The sequence below is a fragment of the Lynx rufus genome, unplaced genomic scaffold (assembly GCF_022079265.1).
Source record: "Lynx rufus isolate CCGP_SWC_20201006 ecotype Redwood Valley unplaced genomic scaffold, mLynRuf1.p SCAF_4, whole genome shotgun sequence".
Lineage (NCBI taxonomy): Eukaryota > Metazoa > Chordata > Mammalia > Carnivora > Felidae > Lynx > Lynx rufus.
Genome location: NW_025814856.1, coordinates 108,969,684 through 108,993,309, shown reverse-complemented (window position 1 = coordinate 108,993,309; position 23,626 = coordinate 108,969,684). Strand labels below are relative to the sequence as shown.

The 23,626-nt window shown below is 35.4% G+C and overlaps 1 protein-coding gene across 1 annotated transcript in view; it reads left to right on the top strand.

Annotated features, from left to right (window-relative positions):
* AGMO (alkylglycerol monooxygenase) overlaps positions 1 to 23,626 on the top strand; it is a 323,866-nt gene that overhangs the window by 97,877 nt on the left and 202,363 nt on the right. Inside the window, exon 5 of the mRNA XM_047095233.1 lies at positions 18,145 to 18,248. Coding sequence (XP_046951189.1) covers positions 18,145 to 18,248 — 104 coding nt within the window. The remainder of the gene's footprint in view (positions 1 to 18,144; positions 18,249 to 23,626) is intronic.

The following is a 23,626-nucleotide window of genomic DNA, read 5'->3' as shown; positions in this document are numbered from 1 at the left end:
AGCGTAAAGAGCTAAATTTATGTCTATTGTAGCAGGCAGTCAGTCAGTAGTTAATATCTCAAATTTTGAAAAAAATATTAATGTAAGAATGTTATTTAAGGGACGCCTGTGTGTTTCAGTTGGTTAAGCATCTGACTTCGGTTCAGGTCATGATCTCATACTTTGTGGGTTTGAGCCCCGCATCAGGCTCTGTGCTGACAGTTCAGAGACTGGAGCCTGCTTCGGATTCTGTATCTTCCTCTCTCTCTGCCCCACCCCTGCACACACACTGTCTCTCTCTCTCAAAAATAAGTAAATGGTAAAAAAATTAAAAGGATGTTATTTAAAAATGTAGAAGTAAATACCAAAGGAAACAGTTCAAGCAGTTGAAAATGGTTACCTATAGGAATTAAGAATCAGAAAAGGGAAAGATGGCTCAAGCATTGATGTTCTTTGTTATATACATATTGGAATGTATAACTTTTAAAACTATAGAACACGTAGTACTTTGGTGAATATTTAAAAATATATAAGCCATGAATATTCATAGCAATAGAGGAATCAAAGCTCTCAAACTGATGGTAATTATTTATATAATTAGGGTAAATATATACAAAAAGCAAAGCATTATAAGACTGTTGAAAATGTTTGAGGATAATGGAAATGTTTATCATCTCATATTTTGTATAATTATAAACTAATCAGACACTAAAAAAGACTGGAAGGATACACACTAAGACGTTAACAATGACCATCTCCGAGTAGAGGGGGTACAGAGGCCAGTATTTTTTTTCCATTTACTCTTATATTTTTCCAGTTTACTGAAATAAACATATATTTACTTTTGTGATGAGAAAAGTATGATTTGCTGTGTACCTAATACAACAGTCTACTTGTGTCATCGCCTTTAAGTTCTCTCAATATACTGTTGTGTATAATCCCTGTGACTCAGATTGGTGGCTATTTTGAGGAAGGTCTCTCTGCAATATAGGTAGTGGAAGTGAGATGAGAAGCCAGGTCTGTGCGATCCAAACCATTTGGCAGACTCTTCAATGGTCACTGCTGCCAGAAACTTCCTGTAGTGACCTGCCTGCAGCTCTTCCTTCCACAAGCTTGAGCTCTAGCCTACAGGAGTGCTTTTTGTTTTCCAGATACTCTATCCACATTTAAGTCTTTCCACTTTTGCTTGTTTTCAGTTGCCTGAAATGCCCTTTTTACTGGGAGACATCCTTCAAGACTTAGTTTGATTTTTCCCTACCCTACAAAAGAATCTCTAATTGCTTCCTCTTCTCTCTTCATATTCCAACCATTTGTGGAAGCAGCCCTTAGTTCCAGCCTGCTTCACATTGTATTCTGTTAGGCTGTGTCTGCTTTCTCCACACTATGAATGTTTCAAACACAGGAGTCATTCATCTTTTGATCCACACTATTTAGCACATAGTTTTGTTTTGTTTCACTTTTAAGTGGAATGGTGTATAACTGGCCCATTCATAAAATTTTCTTCTCTCACCTTCCACCATCCTCTCTCCCAGTGTACTTTTTGTTTTAAGTTATTACGATGTAATTTCTATACCCTTTAATATAAAATTTACCCTTTCAGGGGTGCCTGGGCAGCTCAGTCAGTTGAGGGTCTGACTTTTTTTTTTTTTAATTTATTTTTGAGACACACAGAGAGAGAGAGCATGAGCAGGGGAGGGACAGAGAGAGAGGGAGATACAGAATCCAAAGCAGGCTCCAAGCTCTGTCAGCACAGATCCCGATGGGTTGGAACCCATGAACCGCAAGATCATGACCTGCACTGAAGCTGGTCAATTAACCAACTGAGACAGCCAAACGTCCTTAGTGTCCGACTTTAATTTTGGGTTGGGTCATGGTTCTCATCAGGGTCGTGGGATCAAACTCCATTGAGGTCCGTGCTGTGCGTGGAGCCTGCTTTAGATTCTCTCTCTCTCTCTCTCTCTCTCTCTCTCTCTCCCTCCCTCCCTCCCTCCCTCCATCCCTCTGCCCCTCTCCCCTTCTCATGCTCTCTCTCTCAAAAAATTAAAAAATTTTATTTCAAAGTGTATAATTTAATGGTTTTTGGCATATTCTCAAGATGATGTAACTATCACCACTAATTCCAGAACATTTTCATCACCCTAAAAGAAATCTCATATACATTAGCAATGACTCCCTATTCCCCTTCCCTTCAGACCCTGGCAACCACTAATCTACCTTGTTTCTATGGGGTTGCATATTTTGGGCATTTCATGTAAACAGTATCTTTTGTGTCTTTCACTTAGCATGATGTTTTTAGGTTCCTCTACAGTGTAGCATGTGTCAATAATTGATTTCTTTCATGGCTCAGTAATATTTCATTGTATGGATACACAAAATTTTACTTACCTGCTTATTAGCTGGTAGATATTTGGGTTATTTCCACATTTTAGATATATGTAAACACATATTATCCATTCTCTTGAGTACATACCTAGGAGTGGCATTGCAGAGGCATGAGGTACTCTTTATTTAACTTTTTGAGGAATTGTAAACTGTTTTCCAAAACAGCTGCACCATTTTATATTTCTGCCAGTACTGTATATGTGCTAATCTCTACACATCCTCATTCACATTTGTTATTGTCCATTTTTTTATTATAAAAATCTTAGTAGATGAAAAATGGCATCTTATTAATGTTTTGATTGGCATTTCACTGATGACTGATGACGTTGAGCATCTTTCCATATGCTTATTGGTCATCTGTGTATCTTCTTTAAAGAAGTGTTTCTTTAGGGACACCTGGGTGGCTCAGTTGGTTAAGCATACAACTCTTGGTTTCAGCTCAGGTCATGATTTCACAGTTTTGTGGGTTCGAGCCCCACACTGGGCTCTGCACTGACAGAGTGGAGCCTGCTTAAGATTCTTTCTCACTCCCTTTCTCTCTGCCCCTCCCCCACTTGCACTGTTTCTTTCTCTCTCAAAATAAATAAATAAAAAGAATGTCTATTTAAACATTTTGCCTATATTTAAATCAGATAATTTATCTTTTTATTGTTATGAGTTCTTTGTACATTCTAGATGCAAGGGCTTTGTCAGATAAAATTTGAAAACATTTCCCTTAATTCTATCTTCATTCTAGACAATGAAACATTGTCTTTATTTTGTTAATAGTATCCTTTACTGCACAAAAATTTTTAATTTTAATTATGGGCAATATATCTATTATTTCTCTGTTTGCTTAGACTATGGTATAATATCTAAAAGACTAATCCAAGGTCACAGAGAAATAACAGCTATGTTTTCTTTCAAGAGTCTTATAGTTTTAGCTTTTACATTTAAGTGTTTGATCCGTTTAGATTTATTTTTAGTGTAGAATGAACACAGTGCTTTGTAAATAGAAGGTGCACAGAAAATGTTTATTGAAACAAATTGAATTGAGAATGAGATGATTAGAATGTTGCCTTCTAAAAGAATTTTATTCTACTGGGTAAGTATTGAGCTAGTATTGTCTGGGCAGAGAGGTAAAAGATAAATATTAAAAAATGTCATGCACATCATGTATGACATGTGGGAAAGACACAGACATGTAATTCTGGAGACTTGAGATTATAGTTGATTTATTGAGAGTGTAATTATAATACACAAACAATGGTGAAACATGTGCCCCACTGTGAATGGTTACACCTTAATAAGAGAAGAGTTTGTACCAGTCATCTAATTTTATTTGTACTATTAGTCAAGTTGCTTTGTGCCCTGGGGCAAGTTACTCCTTCTTTCTCAATCTCACTTTGCTTCTCCCTGTGAAAATTTGTTAATGCCCAGGGATTACATATATTGTAGTGAGAAGAACGAAGAAACAAGTGTGAATCCTAGGTGACATAGAAATATGTCATATTGGTACTCCAAAGAAAGCACATAAGGAGAAGGTACACAAGAAATAAGAATACCCTAGAACTATCATCCAGGTGAGATAAGGGGCTGGAGGACCAGAATATGTAGTAACTGGGAGAAGAAAAGAAGATGATATTAAGAACAAGTTTTATGCAAATTATGTAATACATATCAAATGCAAAGGGTCATAATTTGATTTTTGTTTTGATACATTAAAAATAAGCAATGAGGTCCATGTACACAATTAAGTAGGATATTAACCTTTAACTGATAGTGAAAATTAGGAGTCAAGGTATGAATTCTTAGATAATAACATTATAATAACCCTGTAACATTTAATACATGGTTACTATCCAGTTACATTTCTCTCTCTCTCTTTCCTTTCTTTCCTTCCTTCTTCTTCTCTCATCTTTCTTTCTTTCTTTCTTTCTTTCTTTCTGTCTGTCTGTCTGTCTTTTTTTCTCCTTTTTCCTTTGTTCAGATTTTCAATTTCTTAAAGCAATATCCATTTTACTGGGTAATGCTATAGGAGCCAATGTTTGTCCCATACCAAATAGGAGCCAGCCTATTCCTAGACTTGAGAGTATTTGTGCAACTGAATGGGAAGTCCTCCTGATACAGTGCCCTTCTACAAACATTTGCCAGAATGTCCTTGTCCCTCTAATGAAGAAAATGAATCCAAAAGAAATGAACTAATATATAAATACATATTCATATATATTTCATATTTCATATATATATGAAATGCAATTACTTATGTTTATACTACAACTCAAGGCACTTAAAATCTTGTGCCTTTTGCATTATTAGAAACATCCTCATTTCCTCATTCTGATTAGTGTTACTATGTCCACAAATCCTCTTTGAAAGTAAAAATAGTACTTTATAATCATCTCTAAGAACATAGCACCAAAAGGTCAGTGGTTACTGTAGGAGAAAAAGTCCCCAGGGAGTCCTTGGGAGAAAAGGAAGGAAGAAAGGAAGGAAAGAATAAAGGAAGGAAGGAAAGAAGGAAGGAAGGAAAGAAAGAAAGAAGGAATTTTTTGAAACAGAGGAATATTTAAATTATCTGTGTTGTTTCATGTAGCCAATGTTAGTTTAATTCTTTGAAATTTGATACTTCATATGACTTGCATTTCTCTATTAACCAGAATATGTAAGTATCCAGAACTCCTCATCACCTATTTAGAAAGATTATTTTAATTACTCTTACCTTTTTAAAATACAGGAAATAAATTATAAACATTGTCTTCTTTGAAATTTATAGTTTCCATTACAGTGAAAATAATTTTATGTCATATCAGGCTTCTTTTCCATTAAAGATTATGTATAACTCTCTACAGAATTTCTTGGTTTCTTTCCCCATTGAAGAGACTACAGAAACCCTGCTAAATTTATAGATAAAAAGAGATGAGGGGTTTGACTGAAACATCTTCTGCTGAAAATTTTATTTCGTTTTAGTAAAATATGGTGCTAGACAATTTTCCTAATATATTTAGCTTCATTTCTCACTGAAAGGAAACATTGTAATTGAACAACATAACAATTAACTTTATTCAAGTTTTTTTTTCCTTTATTTCACTTCTAATTTTGTTTATGCTCCTTCCAAAGTATTGCATAAAAGTGTTTATTTATTTTTTCTTGTCAGTATTCCATGTTTTGATTCCTAAGTATATATTTCAAATAAAAGTAAGAAATTTGCCAAATGGGTTGGTTCTATTAAAGGAGAGTCTATCAGCAACAGGCCTTTTAGTAAAACCAAAGGAAGTAATATACATTCATGTGCATTTTATTGCTAAGAGCACATTTTATTGCTAAAAAGGTACAGAGGCCAAGGGCTTAATGCATTGATAATAATATCAGACACTGTATTTGCTTGTGTGTGTGTGTGTGTGTGTGTGATTGTGAATAGAATAGCCAAGATTAATAATCTCGTTAATGTAAATATTCACTCTGAAATCCACAGAAAGACTTGTTTCTTTCTTTTTTTAAAAAAACGCATTTAAATAAATATTTTTGGTGAAATTTTTAAGACAGTAACACAAGTACTTTGAGGAAAAATTAATATTTTCAGTAAATTTAATTAGCTGAAGTAGAAATTTAGTGTTCAGTTGACACACTAGAGAATATTTGTGATATTTTACTAAAACTTCCAGAAGGCTTTTGAGAAAAATTAAGCTTCCTGATTATGTAAATTAACTTGAAAAAAGAGTTGAGCTGAAATTTATTTACATGCCTGTGTCTTAGAACCATTTATTGTAAAATTTGGGGAAAGGAACTTTTAATTTGTGATGAAGTGTTAAGTGGTCCTTTTTTATTCAAAACAAGTGATATTTGAATTCCATTTTCCTTCCTTAAATGGAACATTATTAAATTGTTTATATTTTGTAAGCTTCACTTTGATCAATAGTAATAGTTCCTAAAAATGCACATAAAATGAATTTTTAAACCAATAGAACATAACTTTTAAACGAAGTACTATTTTAAACTATGTCCTGCATCACCTTTTTTTAAAACCAACTAGTACTTTGTAAAAGTAAAAAATATATATTAATAAGGCTAATCTCAATGTCCCTGTTTTGAATTTTTTTGAAATAAAGGCATCCTGTAACAATTATTTTGCATTGTTTATATGTTTTGTTTTGTTTAGAAAAAGTTACTCTCTTAATATACTAGATACCATATTTCTAGGGAATTAATATCTTCACATTGAGAGTGTCAAACCTAGCCTCTTCTGAGGATGTAACCTGACTAACCTGGCCCCAGCTACATTCTTTCCCTGATCTCCATTACAAGCAGTATTTACACAACTCATCTGGCACTTGTGGTTTCTTATTTTCCATTTACTTTTCTTTTTTTTTTTTTTAACGTTTATTTATTTTTGAGACAGAGAGAGACAAAGCATGAACGGGGGAGGGTCAGAGAGAGGGAGACACAGAATCTGAAACAGGCTCCAGGCTCTGAGCGGTCAGCACAGAGCCCGATGCGGGGCTCGAACTCACGGACCGCGAGATCATGACCTGAGCCGAAATCGGACGCTTAACCGACTGAGCCACCCAGGCGCCCTCATTTACTTTTCTTCATATGAATGTCTTCATCTTCTTTTTATGTGTAAAGAACAGTCTTTACTATTTTTTATTTATTAAAATTTTTTTTCATGTTTATTTGAGAGAGAGAGAGAGAGAGAGAAGGCCAGAGGTAGAGAGTGAGGGAGACACAGAATCCTAAGCAGTCTCCAGGCTCTGAGCTGTCAGCACAGAACCCAACTTGAGGCTTGGGCTCACAAACCACGAGATCATGACCTGAGCTGATGTCAGATGCTTAACTGACTGAGCCACCCAGGTGCCCCCAAGAACTCGCTCTTTAAAGCAGGCACTATGCATTAGTCACCTGGCTGTTCCATCTCATGCAGAGCTGTGAGCACTTACCAATTTCAGACTTCAGGGAAGAGTGTGGGCTTTGGGACCAGATAGGTTTGGATTTCGATTCTGGCTCTGCAACTTTATAATTATGATCTGGAAAAAGTTTTTCCTCAATTTCCTCTTCTTTAAGATAGCAAGAGGGGCGCCTGGGTGGCGCAGTCAGTTAAGCGTCCGACTTCAGCCAGGTCACGATCTCGCGGTCCGTGAGTTCGAGCCCCGCGTCGGGCTCTGGGCTGATGGCTCAGAGCCTGGAGCCTGTTTCCGACTCTGTGTCTCCCTCTCTCTCTGCCCCTCCCCCGTTCATGCTCTGTCTCTCTCTGTCCCAAAAATAAATAAACGTTGAAAAAAAAAAATTAAAAAAAAAAAGATAGCAAGAAAATAAGAGTTACCTCACTATTAAGATTAGCAAAGACAATCTCAAAATCATGCCTAGCCCTCTAAACAGTTTTGTTCTTCAATGTATGTTATCTTTTATTCTCCTATTTTCACCTCTCTTCACAATTGCTGGCAAGAGTCTCTCTCTCTTTTTTTTTTTTTTGTCTTTACTTCTCCTGACTCCCCCACTCCTTTTTTTTAATGGTTGCTTTTTTGGTGTCCCTAATTCAAAAGCTATATGAGAGACCTGGTAGAATTTTACTTACATTTGAAAAAGTCTTGGCATTGAAGTAGGCAAAAACAAAAGCAAAAAACAAAAACACAACTTCAACTTACTTTAGAAATCACTCATGGTTGTTAGGATCAGTTTGAGATCTTATGCTTCATGGATTTACTTGCAAAATACTGAATGTTTATTTCATGGAATAGTTTGAAGAATTAGGTAATTTTTTGAAAGCATGGATATAAGAAGACCAAGGTAGTGGGTCAAATCAACATGTGGTTACTTGATTTCACTGGATTTGGTGGCTTTGACTATATTTGTAACCTAAAGCAGTCAAATGACTAACTTATGTATCCCAATCAGAATCCAACTCCATCTATAAAAAAAGAAAAACTCACATTCTATTCCTGCTTGATATTGTGAATGTAGCCACATTGTTTTTCATGAAAAGCAATACCATAACTCGCTCATATTGATGGGAACATTGGAAACTCTAAATGACTTTGCCATGATCATATAGCTTTTGAATGTCTTGCTTCCACAATATCATGTGTTCCCCCACTAAGGAGCTCACTGTTTCTTTAACACCTGTTTTATGTCATTTTATATAAATTCCTTTCATTTTACTTACATTGCGAAGGGTTCCCTCCTATTGCTCCACTCTCCAGGGGTGGAGGTATAGCTGGAACATGTTATACTGTGGAAATTACTTCTAGAAAAGCACACTGACAATTGTTATTATTAACACAATTGATCACTAAGTTCTTATGTCTCAAAAGAGAGGGTCAAGACGTTGCTAACCAGACCCAGATTCTACTAGGCTATCATAAGGGTGATATTTTGGTGAAAATTTTAATGATAGCAGAAATTTTGAAACTCTTTCAGCATTGGTTAGGTACACAGCATTAGAACCTGTCAGCTAATTGATCCATTTATCTTCCTTAGTCCCACCATTTGGTGCCTCAGCCTCCAACCACTAAGTTTTGAGCATTGTGGGAAAGGTTTCATTGGCATCACTTATTGCCATTAAAGCACTTCCCTTCTGAATGTTGGCTGCCAAAGTATGTGGTATCCTGTGGAGCAAGAGGATGAGGACATAGATTGCAGTGAGGCTGAACAGTTTGCACTTCCTAGCAGTGACACCAGACATCAATCTTTCCTAAAGACAGCCGAGAACACATGAATATAAGAACTCTTTAAAAAGAACAAGTGAGGCATTATCCAACCAAAAAAAAAAAAAAAAATGCCACCAAAGCATTTTCTTAGTAAGTTTCTCAAGGACGAAAATGTATTAAAATTACTTAAATTGTCATGTTGATTGTTTCAAGAAACAAATAAAAATCTATCTCTATAAGGTAAATATTTATGAGGCTGGAATTACTGATGGTATAGTGTTTGAGAATCATTTAATTGCATCTCAGAGTATGTGCTGTATGTTTTACATGTGCACATCAGCTGGCCTTGCAAAAGAATACTAATTTGGTCACAGCTAATCTGTTTCACATGGTCTACAGCATCAAACGTGACATCATTATAAGAAATCACGTTATGCAACTCTGCAATGCTAGCAGAATGTGGTGGGTTTTTTTGTTGTTGTTTTGTTTTGTTTGTTTTTGGTCATTTGACAAGCTTTTAGACAAGTTGACCACAAGAAAAAGAAAATTATTACATGAGATGTGTTAAAATCACTGTTTTGACCTACACTAATTTGTTGTGTTATCTACTAATAAATGTGTGGTTGCTCAAATTCACATTGCACTGCAAAGCTCAGGGATCAAGGCAAGTTATTGTGGACTCCTAAGTGTTAGACTGTACTGAGAAGTGGCTAATAGGAGCCTTGGACTTTGATAATATGTTGCTTCATGTCTTTTAAACTTTAACCAACTTAAGCGATCTTCACTGCATGCGTAGTAACATTACAAATAATAGTTTCTGATACCAATGACATTATAAAATATTTCTAACAACTTGCTTTTGAAATTATATATAAGTAGAATGCTACTGCAAGAGGAAAACATTTTTTTTCAATAAAAAATATGGTTATTTGTATTTGACCATTAGGATTAAGACCGGTTCACAGTACAACCTCAAATATTTGGAACAACAGAAAAGAGTGAGAAAGAGGATGCATGAAAGCCTTATGTATTTTGACAATTTTTTTGTTTTTGTTTTCTATATGGGAATTTGAAAATGATCAGGGAGTTTTGTGTAGATATATTAGTTATTTGTCTTTGTTTTTATTGTTTGAGATTCTTAAAAGAAAATATTACAAAGTGATATGTCATGTTCGTATTCTCCCAACCTCAAAAGTGTATCAAAAATATATATCTCCAGGTAAAGATTAATTTTGTGATGAGGTAGGTTTAATTAAGAGCAAGTGGGATAGCTCTAGTTAGGGACATTCTGCAAATGGTTACGAAAACTAAACACAGCACTCCAGGATAGGCTCCAAGTTTGATATTCCAACTTCAGGACCAGAGGGGCTGCAATAGGTCATGTGATAATATTTAATATATTTTGAAGAATTAGAGGAGAATGTTCTTCAGTATGAAAGCTATCTTATTACTCTAGAATTTGACTATGTCAAGTACAGTTTTTGAGTTTTTTCATGCCCTCTTCCCTATAATTTTTCTAAAATGTCAAATCTTTGAAGAAAGAATATCTTAAATTCTATTATTTGACTTCACAAATAATCATGTTCCTCTATGTTACTTTTGTCATTCAACATTTTTCTTCATATTTTCTCATTTTTTAAATGTTCCCATTACTAATAAAACCAACTCTTGGGCCTGTTTGCTGCAGTGTATTAGAAGAAAATATCACAAGCTTCAGTGAGGTCATTTTTAAAAATTTACTTTTATAGGGGTGGATGGTTGGCTCAGTTTGTTAAGTGTCCGACTTTGGCTCAGGTCATGATCTCAGGGTTTGAGTTCGAGCCCCACATCGGGCTCTGTGCTGACAGCTCAGAACCTGGAGCCTGCTTTGGATTCTGTGTCTCCCTCTCTTTTTGCCTCTCCTCCACTTGTGCCCTCTCTCTCTCTCTCTCTCAAAAATAAATAAAATGTACAAAAAATTATTTTTACAGAAATACTGGTTTTTGTCCTGATTATATGCTAAGCCCTGCGTAACTATCTAAAGAGAGGTCAGAGGATACAAAAAAGCACTGAGGTTGCTTCTGTTTTGAGGTCTTCCCAGTCTATTCTCTCCCTTGCCTGGGGACTGAGAAGACATGATGCGATTTAGAAGGAAAGGACAACAGGAGACAGAAAGCAAGACAATTAAATAGATTCAAGGCATAATATGTATGGAATTTCCCCTAAGGAATTCAGACCTAGAAGTCAACAGACACCTATAGACTGAAGTATTTGGGAACCATCATCTTTTGGATAAGCATTTATTGAAGTCATTTCAGGTCATGGCACACCATGAAAAACAAGAAGCAAGGAGCAAAGAAAAATAAATTAGTCCCTTTAAATAGGTGAGAAAAGGGGAAGAGGTTAGGAAAATGCACCTGGCCTGAAAAATGGAAGAGGAGAACTGGGAGCAAGGGAAAAAGAAAGCCAGAGGGAGAGGTTTTCAAGATAGATTCAGTGGACAAATGTTTTAGAAAGTTCAAATAGAATGACACCTAAAAGAAGTCTTTAGCTTTGACAAGAAAGATGCCAATAATGATTTTGGAGAGAATTAAGTGCCATTAAGAATGAGCTTAAGAATGAATGGGAGTTAAGAAAGTAAAAAATTTCTCTTTTAAGATGTTTAAGGTGAAAAAAAATTAAAGGAACGGAAGGTCAATGGATCATGTTTTACAAAGTGGAGTGTTTGGTTATGATTGAAATTAAAGAGAAGGAATAGTGTAAAGGGAAATTAAAAAAAAAACATTGCTTTTACTAATGAGAAAGTTGAACAAATAAAATAGTGTGACATGGTTATTGATTATTCAAATGAGCCAGTTTTTAATAAACACAGGTTTAATCAAGAAAAATATATTGATGTCTACCATGCAAAGACACGATGAGGCACTATAGAAAATACAAAGACAAATTAATCTCCTTAATTAAGAAGCCTATAAAACAGAGGAAGGTGCAAAATAGTAGAGTATCCGTGATGCTAGAGGCCTAGGAATAATAAACATTATATAATAATTGTGACTGGGAGGGTTAGAAAATGACATATGCAGTGATCCTTGAAAGATGAAGAATATTTTGACGGGTCACACAAAGACAGGGGACCATGAAAGTGCTGAGGGTGTTCAATCCCAAAGAATAGAGGGTATGCAACAAAGAGAGAGAGGAAGGTGCATAATTTTTTAGTGTAATATTCCTGTATCATAAACTGTTACTCTTCGGATTTTACCTCAATCATTTAAAATATGTTAAAGCCACTCTTAGTTGTTGGCTGTACAAAGCAGGTTGTGGGCTGGATTTGGTCCATGACCAAATAAATTCTAATGGATTTTTTTTTACTTCATACTAAAAAGTTGTATCTTCTCTTTTGCTCTGTTTAAATTTTAAAAGCATATAACGTATAATTGGAGAACTCTCATTCTAAAATTCTACAAGATAGAATTAAAAGCTTCCATTTGAATATCATGTTTTAAAAATCTATTAAAATTGTGATTCCAAGAGAGGTTAGAATTGGAAAAGGTCAGTGTTTTATAGTGTTAGATTTCTTGTCAAAGGCAAGAGGGTTATTCTCTCCATCCATAGGTGAGAAGACACTTCAGTAGACTTACTTAGATATATTTTAGATGTGTAAAATAGACTCTTTTGCTTATAGACACAAATGTCTCATCATTCTGAACACTTTCTCCGAAGTAACCCCATTCTTTGTTATATATGCTAAAAATATATTTTAATAAAACTCTCAGGTATCTAAATTGGGTTTCATCAAAATTGAAACTTATGTTCTTAAGACACTTATAAATGAAAAGTCAAGCCATAGCAGAGGAGAAAATGTTTGCAAATAACATATCTAAAAAGGACTTGTATAATGAATATATAAGTTTTCTGAAAACTCAATAATAAGACTACAACTCCATTAAAATGGGGGCACAAATTTTGATTAGATAGTTCAAAGAACATGTATAGATGGCAAATAACCACATGGAGAGATAATCATAGTCATTAGCTATTATGGCAATGGGAAGTAAAACTTCAATGTGATACAATTATATAGGTCTTAGAATGCTATGAAACACAATGGAGTACTACGTGGCAATGAGAAAGAATGAAATATGGCCCTTTGTAGCAACGTGGATGGAACTGGAGAGTGTGATGCTAAGTGAAATAAGCCATACAAGAGAAAGACAGATACCATATGTTTTCACTCTTATGTGGATCCTGAGAAACTTAACAGAAACCCATAGGGGAGGGGAAGGAAAACAAAAAAAAAGAGGTTAGAGTGGGAGAGAGCCAAAGCCTAAGAGACTCTTAAAAACTGAGAACAAACTGAGGGTTGATTGGGGGTGGGAGGGAAGGGAGGGTGGGGGATGGGTATTGAGGAGGGAACCTTTTGGGATGAGCACTGGGTGTTGTATGGAAACCAATTTGACAATAAATTTCATATATTGAAAAAAAAAGAAACAAATAAATTAAAAACAAAATTAATAATGCCAAGGGTTGCTAGACATGTAGAGAAAATGTAATTCTCATACACTGCTGGTGGTAGTACAAGAAAATGCACAGCCACTGGAAAATGGTTTGATTGTTTCTTTACAACCTAAATGTAAATATACTATACAGCTCAGTAATCTCACTCCTGAGTATTTGCCCAAGTGAAATGAAACTTAGGTTCAGAGAAAAAAACTATATTAGAATGTTTATGGATGCTTTATTTGTAATTGCCCCAAACTGGAAGCAACTAAAATGTTCTTCAACTAGTGAATGAATAAAAACAAAACAAAAATTTTGATTCAACCATTAAAATGGAATACTACTCAGCAAAAAAAAGGAAAAACAAAGTACAGATAAAATGCAGAAGTCGGTAATGCATTCTGCTTAGTAAAAGAAACCAGACTCAAAAGGCTAAATACTATGTAATTTATTTATATGACATTCTCAAAAAGCAAAACTATAGTAAAGAATTCAAATCAGTGGATATGAAAGACTGGGAGAATGAGGCCTAGGGGATTGACCACTATATTATCCACTTCTTTGTAACACATTAGTGGCTTAGCTCACAGTCTCTGTGGGTCTGGAATCTGGGCACAGTTTATTGGTTGAGTGCTTCTGGCTCAAGGTCTTTCACGAGGTTGTAGTTAAGCAGTTAAACTGTCTGCTAGCTGCAATGTTACATGAAGGATCAGCTGGGGGAAGATCTGCTTCCAAATTTACTTACATGGTCGTTGGCAGGATTCAATTCCTTGTGGAGTTTGAGCTGAGGTGCTTAGTTCCTCACTGGTTAGCTTGGGGCCTCTCCTGATTCCCTACCATATGTGCTTTTTTTTTTTTTTTTAATTTTTTTTTTTCAACGTTTATTTATTTTTGGGACAGAGAGAGACAGAGCATGAACGGGGGAGGGGCAGAGAGAGAGGGAGACACAGAATCAGAAACAGGCTCCAGGCTCTGAGCCATCAGCCCAGAGCCCGACGCGGGGCTCGAACTCCCGGACCGCGAGATCGTGACCTGGCTGAAGTCGGACGCTTAACCGACTGCGCCACCCAGGCGCCCCCCCATATGTGCTTTTCAAAAAGGCAGTTCACAACATGGTGACTGACTTCCCTTAGAGAATTTGAGAATATAAGAGCCCTCGAGATGTAAGCCTCTGTCTTTTTACAACCTAATATCACAATTGACATCCCATCACCTTTGCCAAAATTATATTCATTAGAAGGGAATTATTAAATCCAGCCCACACTCAATGGGAGGGATTATACAAGGGATGAACATCCACAAGGGCAAGGATCACTGGGGGCTCTCTGAGAGGCTACCTCCCATAGACAGCCTTCTAGATCCCAGTGATTCATTTTTTTCCTGAATTCAAAACACCCTCACCTTCCCCAAGGTCCCAAGAGTTTCATCCCATTATGTTATCAGTTCACAGTTCAGAATATCATCATCTGATCAAGGAGCCATGTTCGAGTTTACTTGCCACAAGCACAAAGTGCAATGAGGAATTTTTTGGGTTGGTCAGAACTGTCCTGTATCTTGATTGCGATTACACAGCTGTATTTGCTTGGTAAAAACTCATATTACCGAGTACTAAAAGGGATGGATTTCACCATATGTAAGCTATACTTCAATTAAAAAAAATGTTAACAAACTCAAGAATATAACATACACATAAACACACATATTGCATTAGCTTTTGGCCAAATCAAATGATTGGTCAATGTATTAATAAAATATATTTATACAAGTCTGTATTTTAATACTGGAAAGTAACATAATGTTTCTAGCTATATTATTGAAAAGCCATAACAACATCCTGTATGCTTGTATAATCAGTAATTCGCTAATAGGAAAAGAAAATTGTTATGGACTATAACTTACAATTATGTTAGTTCATTGATAGAAAGAAGTTTATTCTTAAAATATCATCTTTCCTCTTTAATATTTGTTTTTATTCCTTAGAACAGATAATTCATCAATTCACATATTAGTGAAAATGAACATATTTGAAAGTGTACTATTAATCTGTTATTTTGCTTATAAAAGAACTACTGAAATAATTTTCTATAAAATGCATTTTTATAACCACTTTCTAAATGATTTACTTCAAGTAAGGTGCATATAAACTGTGGGAAAAAATCTTATATTTTTTTCTTGTTTTTCCTAGTTCTGAAAAGTGACAGAGGTAAGGCAGTAGGATCCAGTTACTGTACCCTGTTTATACAGCTGTACTTCATTGAACGAAGTCTTGTGTTACACACAGTTTGTGATAGGAAGTAAATGCTTTTAAAACAACCAAAGAGATAGGTCTTTAACCTCCACCTTTGTGGATTCTTTGTTCCACCATTTAGCTTCTGTGGAAGTTATAGGAAATAGTTTAAATATATCCTATTACTCTCTAATTGGGCCTCATCTGATTAGCTCATCCCCTTCTGAATTCATAACATGCATGCATTATGATGAGTTTTTAAAGTAAATCCCAGCAAGTCCAACAAAACGGACAATGATTTTTTTGTAACAAAGTTTTTAAGTAATAGGTTCCAAAATGTTTAATAATGGTTATGTTCTAAAGAGAAAATGGTGTTTGGATTATTTTAGAGCCTAACTCTACAAGGAGTTTTAAAAGGCTTAGTAGATTCATCAAGTTTATTACCTCTCAATAATCTTTCACACAACATTTGAAGATATCAAGTGCCACAGGATTCTTTGTAAATTTCTTATTTGAAGTGTATAACTAGTCAATAAGCAAGAGATTAAGATTCTAGGTTATTTCAAGGATTATGCTTGGGAAGTTTGGGGTCATTATGATGAAATAGTTTTCATTTGCATAAGAGCAATTTCCTTAATTGGTTGGATAGACATACAGGGTAATTACTAGGAATGATTAAAATGTCAACCAATCAGGGGTGCCTGGGTGGCTCAGTCACCTAAGCATTAGGGTCTTGACTTAGGCTCAGGTCAAAATTTTAGGATTCATGGATTTGAGGCCTGCATTGGGCTCTGCACTAACATCACGGAGTTTCTTTGGGATTCTCTCTCTCTCTCTCTCTCTCTCTCTCTCTCTCTCTCCCTCTCCCTCTGCCCCCACTCATGTGCTCTGTTGCTCTCTCTCAAAATAAATAAATACACTTAAAAAATGTCAACCAATCAGGACCTAAGTTACACATAAACTTACAGTTTATGAAAATACTTGCCCCCCCTGAAAGTATATAACTTTAATAGTAATGACTTCTGATGGAGAGTTGTATTCATAATTCTGTTCATAATCTTTCCATTTTCAGAGAGTTAAGTCCTTCTTAAATCTGAGCTGTCATTTATTTACCAAAAATTCTTTTGCAATTTTGTTTGGTAACTCTATATAGATTGTCCAGAGATTTTTCATTTCCTAAATGAGAAGCAGAGAAGTCCACCCAGATTGGTGAGGGAGGGATATATAGATATAGATATAGATATAGATATAGATATAGATATAGATATAGGTATAGATAAAATCTTCTAACAAATTATTTTGCCACATGCCAGGTATTTTAACTTCTAGTATAGGGCTACTGTAAACATCCATACCCAATATTTCCATTCTTAGTCTGTTTGGTCCCCATGTGTACAAGACTAAAGGATTTAATTTCTAATATATACTGGCATGGATACAGTGATCATATCACATGGTTAATTTTGTCTCTTATACCTCCTATCTCCTATTTTTGTAGCAAAGAACTTAATTATAGTTAGTTTAGCTTAGAACATACTTTCTTTTAACTGAATAGACTATAATGTGGTATCTGTAATTATTATAGGAAATAAAAAATATGCACAGAGTGAAAAATGTGGGATTATTCTATTCTGTCTACTAAGGAGGTCACTAGAGTGACATATTGTTGTAGAAAAAAAACAAGGAACTATCCGTTTGGGATGTAAATGAATTGCAAGGCTGTATGTGAACAGTCTGCATAATACTTGATGAAAATATACAACTTACATTTAATTTTTTATTATAAGGATGAAACAGCAATTATGTGTGGAAATTTTAAAAATGATAGTGTAAGATACTGGATATTTGTAAGGTATTGGAAAAGCTATATGTTAACTAATATATTTCTATAAGTAAAAATGAATTGTTAGATCTTAGGACCAAATATTACTCTGCTCTGCCTTTTATTCCAATAGACAGATTTTGAGACATTTAAAAAGCCATCAGGAAGAAATTTTATTTACTATTTCATTCCAAAATTTATACCAGTTTCTCCCATTACATTATTCTTCTTTAATTATAAGTATATTATCACATACTGAAAAATCATCACTATCCATTGACTGCATTGTTACAACACTGACGGTTAGCTTTTATGATTTGTCATATTATAATAATACATTAGCAAATATAAATTTTGGAAGTCATTTCAGCTTGCTGGAGGCATTGCATTATTTCACATACACTATCCATACTTATTGGCTATGTTTCAGTTTTCTTATTTGTTTGTAATTTGTACCCTCACTGTTTCCAAGAGTCATTTGAAGCAGCTTATTTTAATTATAATTATATTGGCTAGGTTTTTCAGAGATGTTCCAGATTTTTCTTCCTCACTTAACAAGAGCAGCGTACATAACTGAAAATGTAAGTTGCTTTGTTCTTATTCTCATGGCTCATTTCAAATTATGTGTTTTGCAGAGGTTAATATTATCTGGGCTGGACACCAAACCCACCACAGTTCTGAAGACTACAACTTATCCACAGCACTGAGGCAATCTGTTTTCCAAATATATACTTCCTGGGTAAGTTGTATAAAATTGAATGCATATAATAATATAATACATTTTTAATTTTTTAATTTAAAAAAAAATTTAGTGTTTATTTTTGAGACAGAGCGAGAGACAGAGTGCAAGTGTGGGAGGGGCAAACAGAGAGAGACAGACACAGAATCTTATGCAGGCTCCAGGCTCTGAGCTGTCAGCACAAAGCCTGACATAGGGCTGGAACTCACAAACTATGAGATCATGACCTGAGCTGAAGTCAGATGCTCAACCGACTGAGCCACTCAGCCACCCCATAATACATTTTTTAAAGTCTCAATTGTTTCCATTTCTTCCAAGTAATCTAAAATAAAGTGTTTTATTAATGCTTTTGTCTCCTTTCATAAGGCAAGAAACAAATGAAGCAAGTGGTATTTTGCAATGGTAGTCTTTTATTTGATAAAACAAAACAAAGCAAAACAATAACAACAACAACAAAAACACAATTTCACCTTGAGGTATACAGCAAGGTGGGAGATTGGCTGTCTACTTTTTTTATTTACTATAACTAAAGACAGTGATATATAGGCAATGTATCTTAATTCACATATATGCAAAGATTTCACGAGAAACTTTTTTTTAAGTTTATTTATTTAGTTTGAGAGAGAGAGAGTGAGAGTGAGCAGGAGAGGGGCAGAGAGAGAGGAAAAGAGAGAATCCCAATCAGGCTTCACACTGTCAGCACGGAGCCTGACCCAGGTCTCAATCCCATGAACCATGAATCATGATCTGAGCTGAAATCAAGAGTCAGCTGCCTAACTAACTGAGCCACTGAGGCACCCCAAGATTTCATTAGAAACTTTTAAAAGCAGTTTTAAAAAATTCAGTTCCCATTTCTCCATGCCCAAGTGAAATCTATGTAAATTCTTTGCTTTTTATATACATATTAGAGCAGTTAATATGATGCTCAATAAAAATTTTGGCTCTAAAATATTTTTACACAAGGAAATGAGCAGACTAATGAAAACCAGAAATAGCCTCTATTTTGAAGTTTCTTCTGATTCCCTGGGCATACTTGACCCACTTGGTAATAGCCCTCATCTGTGATTGTCACTCTTTATGTCTCCATAGCTATCCAAATGACTGCTGCTAAGAGGCATACTGACATAAATAAAAGGTCGGAGTTAGCAACACACCTGTCTGGCTCAGTCGGTAGAGCGTCTGACTCTTGATTTCAAGGTCTTGAGTTAGAGCACTCATTGGGTATAGATACCACTTTAAAAAAAGGAGAGGAGCGCCTGAGTGGCCCAGTCCATTAAGTGTCGGACTTCAGCTCAGGTCATGATCTCAGGGTTCTTGGGTTGGAGCCCCACATCGGGCTCTGTGCTGACAGCTAGTAACCTAGAGCCTGGTTCAGATTCTGTGCCTCCCTCTCTCTGCTCCTTGCCTGCTCACACTCTGACACTGTCTCTCTCAAAAATAAATAAACATTAAAAAATTTTTAAAAAAGGAGAAAGTGTTATCACTGTGTAAGTGCATTCATCAATAAGCTATTTATTAACTATAACTTATAATGTTACAGCACTTGTATGGTTCTTTATAGTTTGCAAGGCACTTTTACATACCATTTATTGAATACTTTCTGTGTTCCAGACAATCTTCTAAGATTTCTTTATGCATTAACTTTTTGATCTTCATGGCAACTTTATGAGACAGGTACTAACATAATGCTCATTTTAAAATGATGAAACTGAGTCCATAGTTCAGTTATAAAACTAGTAAAAGGGAGAGTTGAATTTGGACTCATTCAACTGAGTTCATTTCAACTGGCTGCAGGGTCCCTGATCTTATCCTCCACACCAAATACTCTTTTATTTGCCTCTATATTGTTTTTCACTTATATTACTATGCTAGATCAAGTGTTACTATTATCAGGGAACCAAAGATCAGTGAGGTTAATTACACAGCTAGTACGTGACAAAGTCCCATATTTGAAACCAGATGCCTCATAAAAATATATATACTGGCCTGTGTTTTAATCCAAACAGCAGCATAGGCAAAACAAATCTATAAGTCACTGATGGTACAAATACATTTGCTGAAAGAGATATTAAAAGAAATCCAGGTCCCACCCCCTACATCACACATCTGTGTTACTGTGTGTATTAATTTCCTATGGCTGTCATGATAAAGTCTCACAAGCTTAGTAGCTTAGAACATCAGAAACCTGTTGTGTCATAGTTTTAGAAGCCAGAAGTCTGAAATCAAGGTGTTGGCAGGGCCATGGTCCCTTCCCTGAAGACTCTAAGGAAGGATATGTTCTACTACTGTCTCTGAATTTTTTAGGTTCTGATAGTTCCTTGACATTTGGGAGCAGAAGGCTAGTCTTCATATGGGGGTCTCCCTGTCTATATCGAGATTTCTCCTTTTCTGTTTATATAAGGACACAAGTCATATTGGATTAAGCCCCACCTACTCCATTATGAGCACATCTTAACTAATTATATCTGTAAGGGCTGTATTTACAAATAAGATCACATTCTGAGGTAGGGGATAGGATTTCAACCCATGAATTTTGTGGGGGACACAATTCAATCTATAACATGCTTTACCCAACATAGGTGGAAAAAGAAAGAGCATATATCTTTTCCATATCCTTACATTTTGTGCTGGAACTCTGAATGATTCATTGTGAAAGAAATTATGACCTATGTCACAGTTGGATAGCTCAAGACTGGTCTAGGGCTCCAGTGAATAAAAGGAACAGGCCTCTGATGGAGGCGAGGGATACTGACTATCCTCCCTTCTTAAGAAATAGCTTCATAATGCAAACGTTTATTATCCTGTACATAGGCTAAACATAGCCTATACATAAACATATTAGCCTATACATAGGCTAAACATGTGCCTGATTAAAACAATGATCTCAAAAATCTTTATTCTCTCTTGAGTTATATATTTCCCTTTGCATAAAGATAAGTCAAGCCTCCAGTGTTTACATTTGGGGAGATAATGCCTCCAAGAAAAGATGTAGCTGAATTTGAAGTTGGTCCAGGAAATTAATGCAGTGGTTAAATTGATTATCTGAGGAATTATCAAAGGAGACTTTTTATCAGAGCACCATAGATTTCAGAACTAGAAGAGATCTGGGAGACAATATATTTAAATCATCTGTTTTAAAAGCTACAAAATGAATCTCAGAGGAGCCCACTACCTCATACAGTATTGAACATTGCTGGTTGGAATCTGAATCCGACATTTGGCTCCAAGTTTATGGTAATCTTTACCCTAGTTTCATTTGCGACATTCCCCTTATTAAGTCAATGCATTCAAAGCTACAGATTAGTGAAAGCCTAAGTAAAATACAGGTTCACACCTATTTATTGCCAGTATAAATCCCTTTTACAACCTCATATCATCTTGCCAAGGACACAAAATATGCTGAGGGGGGAAATGAGCATTGGGAATGCATCAGAAGCTGCTAACTTGGGGGAGGGGAGCAAGCTGGAGGATTTGCCACGTGGGAAATGAAAGGCAGAGATTGTGAATCAGATTGGAGTTTTGTCTAGCGTTTGTAGGTCTGTTAGAAGATAGCATAGATGGTTTAAGGGTCTGTGATGGTCAACGATGTGTAGGAGGTCTTTCTAGACATTAAAATCAAAGAATACCACTACTTGTTTTTTTTTTTTTTTTCATTTTCTTTGAGTCTTTTGTAACATTCTTCTCATTAGTGCTGCTGCATACAGCAGGTAACTTGGTAGTTACTAAGGTAACAACATATTTTAGAACAAGTAATAAATGTCTTTGAAGAGAAGATTAATTTGTGAAATGTAAAGCATAGTTATTCTTAGAGTGCTTTTCGTTTACATTACTACAAAAGTTAGGGTGGCACTTCTGTCATTTAAAATAGTTAAAGATGAGAATTCAACTTGCAAGAATTTCTAGCTGTACTTTTTGCACTTTGTTAAAAGCCATTTTTAACCTCAGATTTACCATTGCTCATCCAAAAAGAACTGCGATGGATGGAGGCCATTTTAAGGGAACCTTATTTACTACACACCGAAATACGCGATTTTGCCTGCTACTTCCATCTCTTACTACGTATCCTAATTGATACAATGGCTTAAACATGATAGTCTCCTCAAATAATAAAATGTGTCTAGATCCATGGATATTATTTCACAGACAACGATGTCAAGAAAGCACTTCATTTTCTTCCATCTTTATTTGGATAAAATACCTGAATGCTACAGTTTATATTCAAAACATAGCTAGAAAAGTGCTAGAAAAATTAAATGGGTTATGCCAAAGGGTTATAGGAACCAACTTGAAGGAACACCTCATGGCCAAAATCTGGAACAACTTGAACAGTAAAATATATAATGGAGTATAGAGTTAGAATCCAAAGTATAAAATAAATATCTTTGAAATCAGCCCATACTGATATAGATAAATGATGGAATAACTAGATAAATGGGGACAAATATATGGGAGACACGTTCCTTTAAAGAATTCCAAAAGAATCACAGATGATATACATAGATATATCTACCCCTCCCACCCCCTGCCTCTAGGAAATGGTGCTTAATGTCTCCCTTACCCAGACCTTTTGAGTTCAGACTGTACTGAGGACTTCCTATACAATGAATAGAGAATTAATAATGGACATGGAATGTAATGGGACAGATGGTAGCTACACTTGTGATGAGCATAGTATAATGTATAAACTTGTTGAATGACTCAGTTGTATACTTGAAACTAAGGTGACATTGTGTGTCAGGTATATTCAAACAAACTACAAACAAACAAAAAGTAAAAACACCAAAACAAAAACAAAAACAAAAAAAAAAGAGAGAGAGAGAGAAAGAGACAAAGGGTGAGGTACGGGTGGGAGGTAACTTTAAAATGGAGACACCTGGCAAACAAAATCTCAGATAAAGTTAATTTTGTCGGTGATATCTTGTTGATAGCATGTACCCTTTGATAAGATGTGATAATAATGGCCTAGTGAATGGCTCTTCATCCCTTTGGTGTTTGTCACCAAAACCCATAGCCGAAGAGTAATCATAAGAAAAGACCGTTGTTGAACCCAAACTGAAGGACATTCTACAACATACCTAACCAGTACTCCTCAAAAGTGTAAAATGAGACACTGGGGACATTTGAGAAACTGCCACAGGTCAGAAGATACTATAAGATATTAAGACTTTGTAATATTGCCTCCTGGATGAGATATTAAGTCAGAAAAAAAAAGTAGAAAAAGCCTAGTAAAATCTAAGCAAGATGTACAGTTTAGTGGAGTTTAATTAATATTGTACCAATTTGTTTCTTAGTTGTGGCCACGCAGCTCAGTAATGTGTTAATGAGGGAGGCTTGGTGGAGAGTATGTAACAACTGTGCTATTTTTGCAACTCTTTTAC